General features: G+C 53.6%; 1 protein-coding gene across 1 annotated transcript in view; it reads right to left on the bottom strand.

Annotated features, from left to right (window-relative positions):
• The window catches only part of LOC109302486 (zinc finger protein 883-like), an 11,582-nt gene extending 5,868 nt beyond the window's left edge, over positions 1–5,714 (bottom strand). The window contains exons 1-3 of the mRNA XM_019524029.1: positions 5,569–5,714; positions 4,013–4,129; positions 36–1,574 (exon numbers count right to left, since the gene is read on the bottom strand). Of these exons, the coding sequence (XP_019379574.1) occupies positions 36–1,574; positions 4,013–4,129; positions 5,569–5,602 (1,690 nt within the window). The 5' untranslated portion in view covers positions 5,603–5,714. The remainder of the gene's footprint in view (positions 1–35; positions 1,575–4,012; positions 4,130–5,568) is intronic.
• Positions 5,715–7,858: the final 2,144 nt, after the last annotated feature.

Genomic DNA, 7,858 nt, shown 5'->3' on the forward strand with positions numbered 1-7,858 from the left:
ATGAAGGAAGCACTTCCTGCACTCTGAGCACTGATGTGGTTTCTTCTTTGTATGGATGAGCTGGTGCCGTGACAGGTCAAAAGATCGGGTGAAACTCTTCCCACACTCCGAGCACTGATGTGGCTTCTCCCCCATGTGGGTGAACCAGTGTTTGGTCAGGCTGGACAACAGGATGAAGCTCTTCCCACACTGGGAGCACTGATGTGGCTTCTCCCCTATGTGGATAAGCTGGTGCTGGACCAGATTGGAGGAACGGTTGAAGCTCTTCCCACACTCCGAGCACCGATGTGGCTTCTCCCCTGTGTGAATAAGCTGGTGTTGGGCCAGAGTACAGGATCGGTTGAAGCTTTTCCCACACTCTGAGCACTGATGTGGCTTCTCTCCCGTATGGATGAGCTGGTGCTTGGTCAGTTGGCAGGATTGGGTGAAGCATTTCCCACACTCCGAGCACCGATGTGGCTTCTCCCCCGTGTGGATAAGCTGGTGCCGGACCAGGGAGGAAGACAGAGTGAAGCTCTTCCCACACTCAGAGCACTGATATGGCTTCTCCCCCGTGTGGACAAGCTGGTGCCGGGCCAGGTTAGAGGATCGTTTGAAGCTTTTCCCACACACCGAACACTGATATGGTTTCTCCCCCATGTGGACAATCCAGTGTTGGATCAGGTAGGAGGATTGTGCAAAGCTCTTCCCACACTCAGAGCACCGATGCGGCTTTTCCCCCGTGTGAATAAGCTTGTGCTGCGACAGGGCAGAGGAGTGGGTGAAGCTCTTCCCACACTCTGAGCACCGATGGGGCTTCTGTCCTGTGTGGATACGCTTGTGCTGACCCAGGGCAGAGGAGTGGGTAAAGCTCTTCCCACACTCCGAGCACTGATGTGGCTTCTCCCCTGTGTGGATAAGCTGGTGCTGGGCCAGGTAGGTGGATCGGGTGAAGCTTTTACCACACTCTGAGCAGTGATATGGTTTTTCCCCCTGGTGGACGAGCCAGTGCTTGGTCAGGTAGGAGGATTGTGCAAAGCTCTTCCCACACTCAGAGCACTGATGTGGCTTCTCCCCCATGTGGATAAGCTGGTGCAGGCCCAGAGCAGAGGATCGGGTGAAGCTCTTCCCACACTCCAAGCATCGATGTGGCTTCTCCCCTGTGTGAATAAGCTTGTGCTGAGCGAGGCCGGAGGAGTGGGTGAAGCTCTTCCCACACTCTGAGCACCTATGTGGCTTCTCTCCTGTGTGGATAAGTTGGTGCCGGACCAGGTAGGTGTATTGGGTGAAGCTTTTCCTACACTTCAGACATCGATATGGTTTCTCCCCTGGGTGGACTAGCTGATGCCAGGCAAGGCTAGAGGATTGTCTGAAGTTTTTCCCTGCCCCTTCTCCACTCTCACACTCAACCAGAGATGGTACCTGGTTCTTTGCTATGTTCTTCTTCTGCTTTTGGGGCCTCTCCTGACTCTTGTACCGTTGCTCCTTCTCAGGTCTCAGGTAATCCATCTCATTGAAGTTCCCTGGGGAATTCTGTATTGCAGACCCTTCCACAGGATGCTGATCCTCAGCTCTGCTCAACAGCCAGGCACTTCCTGCATAGGGAAGGGAAACTCCAAATTAGTCCCTACCCTGCTGGCAAAGGGCACACACTGCTAATCCTTCTGTTGGGATGGGCTTTAAAGCAGGCGTGGACCTTCCCATTTGTGTTGTCTCAAGAAAGCAAGGTCTTCCTGCCAAAACCCCAAGTGTTGGGGGTGAGGGAGGGGCAGGTCCCCGTGCTGAGCTAATGTTCCCTACTCAGTGGAGTTCAGAGCCAGACTGAGTTTCTGGCCCTGTCGTCCGTACCCTGTTGTCTGTACCATGCCCCCATGGAGCTTTCCTCTGCTCATGGGTCCCAGGCAGCCTCCACATCACAGCAGTCTTCAAAAGGTCTTAAGTCTTGGCATAAACCTGAACCTAGACTCTCTGCTGAGTCTCAGGCTTCGTGACACTGAAGGCCCCAGAGAGGAAACAAGAAGGGGGCAATTCTCATGCATACCATGGGGAATACACTTCCCCCACAACCTGAAATCTTGTGAATCCCATCCATGCCATGGAGCCATTTAATGTAGCCTGAAACCATGCTGAAACTCTTCCTGGGTTCCAGGTCCACCTCAACAGAAGCACAGCTTCTCAGCTTCTCAGAAGCACAGACAGCCTCAGCTTCTTTCTTGTCCAACAGGAATGGCTACACAGAGTCTCCGTATATCATACTGATTTCAGCTGGGGACTACAAATCCCATCATACCCTAGGAGAGCGTGTTAGAGAGGTATGGCTACCTTGAGCTGGGGAACGAACTCTTACATTGCTGAGTGAAGAAACTTAAGATCATGGCAGCCCAGGGAAACCATATATGAGATGAAAAATCAAGACAGCAAACCTGATTATCCCCTAACATTTGTCATTAGATGGAGAAGAAGGGAACAGCTTCTTGTCTCCACATCACTGAACATCTGAGAGTGGGAACAACAACCTGCCTGGACGCATAACAGCAGGAGTGGGGAAAATACAGGCCGCAGGACTGATCCGACCTGCAGAGGACTTTTGTCTGGCCCGCGGCAGGTTCCTGGGTTCTGCCTGGCCGAGGCATGGCCCAGCTGTGGCACGTCCTGCTACCCTCTGGGCATGCAGTGAGGCAGGCGCGGCTCTGTAGTTGGGTTGTATTTCTAGGCAGTCTGAGCGGCAGCTACTCCTTTTGGCTGCCACCAGCCCCATGGTAGCAACAGCACACACAGCCCTGACCCCATGCCCCCCATGCCAGCTGCAGGCTCGCCTGTTCGGATTGGGCAGAGGCAGCACAGGAGAGAAACTGCTGCTCAGCGTGGGGAAAAGGCAGCCCCTCCCACTCTTGTCGCTGGTGCTTCCAGGGCTGCCAAGTCTCCACTGCATCACCACCACCTCCGAGCTGCCCAGGGGAGCAGCCGTGGCAGCACAGAGCAGAAGCAGGGTGGCCCAACATGAGCTCCAGGTGGTTGCACCAGAAAGCACCAGCAGTGGGACTGGGAGGGGCTGGTTTTAGCCTGTGCTGAGCAGAAGTTTCTGTCCCATGCTGCTACTGATGAGCCTGGGCTGCAGCGCCAGTTCTGGGCTTGCTCCTTTGGGCTGAGCAGCAACAGCAGCAGCAGGAGGAAGAAACTGTTGGTCATTGTGAGCCAGAAGTGGTTTCTTTGCCTTGTTGCCACTAGGCAGTTTTTGGTGTGGCCGCCTAGACCTTGCGCCGTGCCAGGCTGCCCTGCAGCTATGTCACCACCACCTCTGGGCTGCCCTGCTTCTGCCTCACTGCTGCTGCTGCCCAGCCCAGAGGGAAAAACCCAGAACTGGCACGGGACACGTGGGGTTGGGGCTGCAAGCGCTGATCCCTATGCAACTGCAGAGCTAGGAGCAGTAGCGTCAGCAGCCGGAAGGAGCTATGCAAGCCACGCTGCATGCCCAGGGGTGGTAGAATGCTACAAGGCCAGGCAGAACGGGCACGGCCCGTGCTGGGGCTGCACACTGTTGGCAGTGGGAGGGGAGGGGAGGGACTGCAGGGTGTACAGGCTCTGGGCTGTTGTGGGGTGAGGGTTCCCATGCACACCCCACATACCCTTGAACCCACCCCTGCAAACCCCACAACCACCCCCCCCACACACACAATAACATATGTCACAAGTACCACATCTACACATACCCACCCCCCACATGCCCCCACACTCTCACCTGCATGTCTCCAGGAGAAGCCCCGCTCACTGCTACACGCACACACCACACAGAGCCCACAGCCCCCCATACCCACCCACACACCCCCAAACTCCACTCACATGCACACACCCACACACGCCCCCAGCGACCCTCCCCATCCACATCTCCCACATACCCCCATACCCACGCACACATCCACACATACCCCAACACCACACAGCACCCTGGAACGGTGGCACAGGGCAGCCCTGCAGCTGGAGGGCATGGGGCTTTACTGACAGCAGTCGGGTGGAGGGGACAGCTACAGCTCACCTGACAGCAGGTCCTCTGATCTTGAGATTTCTCCATGGTCCTCATCATCACAGACCCAGAGCTCCACCTGTCCTTGCTGGATGCTGCAGATTAGGGCAGGTGTGAGACCTCGATATCCTGTTTGGGCAGTTGTTAAAGAGCGTTTGTGACTGGGTACTGGATGCAGAATAACTACCTGAGATTTGGGGAATGGATCCAATGCACTCAAGGTGTCTACTACAGCCTGAATGGACAAGGGAGAATGGGCATTTAAGGTGAAAGAGATGGCACTGCAGCAACAGGCCTTCAAGAGATAATGGTCCTTGTCACCCAAGGATGGATAACTTTTATCTTGTCAGTGGAATTCCAGGAAAAGAAGTGGAAATGAGCTTACTCTCAGTGAAGGTTTAAAGTGAGGACTTGAGGCAGTGGAAAGAGTACCTGACAGGTAGCTGACAATGAAACTTTTTCCTGGGAGACAGAGTCATGCATCATCACCAGGACCACAAAAAGATGATTTCCTGATAACTGTAGCTGCAACTGAGCAATCATCCCATCCACTGGGAGGATCATACCAGGAGGGGAGATGAGTGCACAGGTTGGCAAGTACTGCAGGGTTTAACACAAAGATCCTGGCAGTCATGGATATGGACAAAGGCAGGCTGAAGGAGAGACATTTCACAGCATGTGAAAGGCCATAATATAGAAATGGTCTATATGGTCTTTGTTGAGCTCAAGAAAACACTGAAGAACTTTCCTAAGAAAATCTTCTGGGGGAAAGGGAGGGAAAAGAAAGCATCACAAAAGTAAACTGACCTAGTAAAAGTAAGTACCTCAACCCTACTCACAAGCCAGAACAAGCCCCTGTTCTGGATATCCTCTGGAAATGAAAACATGTTTTTACTAGGTCCTGCAGCTAGCCCACTTCTTTTTTATCACAATGATGGATGGGCATCTGATCTAGAGAGAGATTTTAGCAAGACCATAAGAAAACTTGAGAATGGCAGCGGGAACTTGAGAGCACAGGTCTTAACAAAAATACAACAAATGAGTTGAGGAATTGCACCATCCCCTTGTTGTAGCAGCAGAGACTGACAAGACTTTCTATTAATTTCTCCTGGATCTTAACGAGAGGTGAAAGGGGATTTAGATATCACAGAGCCGAGCAGGATAGGGTTGTTAAACGTGTTTGGAGAGGACACACTAGGCCAGACCAGGAGGAAATCAGAATTATTCCCCAAAGAACAACTTTAGAGCATTTATGTACAATGAACTGGAGATGATATGAACACAGTGAAAAGGGAAAGGGAGATCATATTGCCAAGTAACTGCTGCATCTAGAAGAACCAGGAGTTACACGAATGGGGAAGATACAAGTGAAGCTGGTTGGATCAAATGAAGGCAGACATATCAGTATGAAATGTGAGAGTGGTCTGATCACTGACAGAGGAGTGGGGAGGAGGTGGATTTAAACCTGCAGGCAAAGTTCACATGGATGAGACTGGTGATACAGGGAGATGACTATAAAACTTGAGTGTTCACATAGCTACAGGGAGAAGCAAGAACCAGATCTTTACCCAGGGAAACAAGAGCTTGGTAATTCTTCAGCATCTGGTCCTGGTAAAGCACCTTGTCTTCATCTTCCAGCAGCTCCCACTCCTTCTGTGTGAAATACACAGCTACATCCTCAAACGCCTCCCGGACCTGCAGTAAAACATGTTACGCCATCAGTATCTCCTGTTCCGGCTGCTTCCAGCCCCTACAGCCCTGTCTAGAATCACTCCGTTCTGCAACTAATTGCAATCTCAGCCATGACAGGTAAACGTGCACAGCTCCCCAGTCTTCAGCTGAAATGTGATGTGGATGCAGCTGTGGACGCAGGAGTTCATGTGTCAGCTCTAACCTAGCTCATCGCGTTTTATTTGCTTGGGCATGCAGGCAGGGGATTGTGGCCCTGCCCCAGCTCATTGCAGCGGTAAAAGCCTGGTCTGAAGCAGAGGCAGAGCCGCAATCCCCTGCCGGGAGCATGCAGGCTATAGATCAAAGCTCTGCCCTGGTTCTGGAGAATGCTGTCAGCATCGCAAGATCCCAGGGGCTCCTGAGCAGCCCCGTCCTGCCAGCATGGCTGGGGCTGGTCTCCGTGGCAACCCCAGCCTAGTTTTCACAGCACAGCTGTGGCTGGGGTCTCCATGCAGACTGGTCCCTGCCATGTGGGCAGGGGCTGCTGGGAAATGGAGTCCAGCTGCCGACCGGATCAGCTATTTTGCTCACCCCTGTGCTATAGCCATCTTGGTGTGTTGGCAGCCTCAATCACCACAGGCTTGATGCTCTTCAGGTCTCTCCACTCCCCAAATTCTTTACAGCACTCCTGGCTCCTCTTGTGCTCCCCGCAACTGTACTTCCAAACCCACCTGAACCGGGTGCCCTGCTTACCTGCTTTGGAGGCCTGCCCTGCCGCTTCTGCACTTGGCCTGGCTCAAGCATCATGGAGCTCCTCTCCTCCAATCTCCCTGGGGAAATGTTCTGCAGCTCCAGCTTTACAGGCCCCTCCTTGGGAGCCTGCTGCTCAGCTCCACTCACAGTCCCAGCACCTACAGGGTAGGGAAGACAATGTACAGGTTAGCCCTGGTGCTGCTGATGTGGGGAATATCCTGATAGCCCCCTGGACTGGCTTGGGACTAAGGCAAATGGACGCTTCAGCGTGGAAGAGGGGGCAGAAGGAAGAATCAAAATCCCCCAGCTCTGTCTAACAGACCTCCTCAGGTATGTAGCAGGAGATAAGCCCCAAGAACTCTGTTCCAGAGTGGGGTGGTGATCACAGCACCATGTCAGAGCCTGCAGGGACATCACTCCCTGGCAAAGAAGCTCGAGGGATGTTGGAGCTGTATCAGCAGCACATATTAAGGGTGGGGGAGGGAAAATGCAAGGTCAGTCTTCTCAAGGGCATGTGAAATGATTCCAGGCCTGCTAGGAGATCAAGAACTGCTCATCTGTGGGGCACTGACCCCATCAAAATGGTCTGCAAGAAAGCCTTCTCCACTGAGGGATGGTGCCTCCTGCTGCTGAAAAGGGGCAACCACCGCTACTTACCTGCTCCTGGGATAGGGCCTTGTCTGGGACACCACCCTGAGGAGCTTTCAACTACTGACAGGTCCTGGGTCCCCTTGGTTTCAGGGGACTCTGCAGCAGGACAGAGCCCTGGGTTAGTTGTACTGGAACCAGCGAGAGGCCACTGGGAAGTCTCATTTCCCTGTCACCTGCACCAGCCCTTTATCAGGCACAGGGGACTCACGGGGGCATGAGAAAGGGACCAATGAACGTGGACTGTCGGAATGTGAAACATAATCACTGATTATGACCATGGCAGCACGACAAGGCCCAAGCAAGACAAAGCCTCTCTGTGCTGGGTGCTGCACACACACTGTGAGGAAGATCAGGGACCCCAGCCTGGGAGCTGCTCATTCACAGGGACCACAGCTCTGTCCCCGCCCAGCCATGTAATTACAAACCTTGAAGCCCTGTCATGGGCAGGGGCAGATATTCAAGCCTCTCCTCCTGCACGCAGGGCAGACACTCGGGCACCCAAACCCGTGTGGAGGCCTCTACCCTATAACTCACTTGACTTCTGGTAGGGCAGGGGCTCTTCTTGGGGGGCGTCAGGTGGCTTGTCCAGAGGACTTGGGATTTTCATCTCTCCTGACTCTTCCAGAGGCCTGTCCGCACAATGGGCGTTTGGCTGCTCTAGCCAGGAATGACCAGGTTTCTGCAGTGTCCCAGTGGGCTGCATCTTGTCTGAGGACAGTTCCTCCACCATCCCACTCACTGTAACCTGGGGATCAGATAAACATGTCACTGGGGAGCCAGGAT

The sequence above is a fragment of the Gavialis gangeticus genome, unplaced genomic scaffold (assembly GCF_001723915.1).
Source record: "Gavialis gangeticus isolate Ggan-Ray unplaced genomic scaffold, GavGan_comp1, whole genome shotgun sequence".
Taxonomy (NCBI): domain Eukaryota; kingdom Metazoa; phylum Chordata; order Crocodylia; family Gavialidae; genus Gavialis; species Gavialis gangeticus.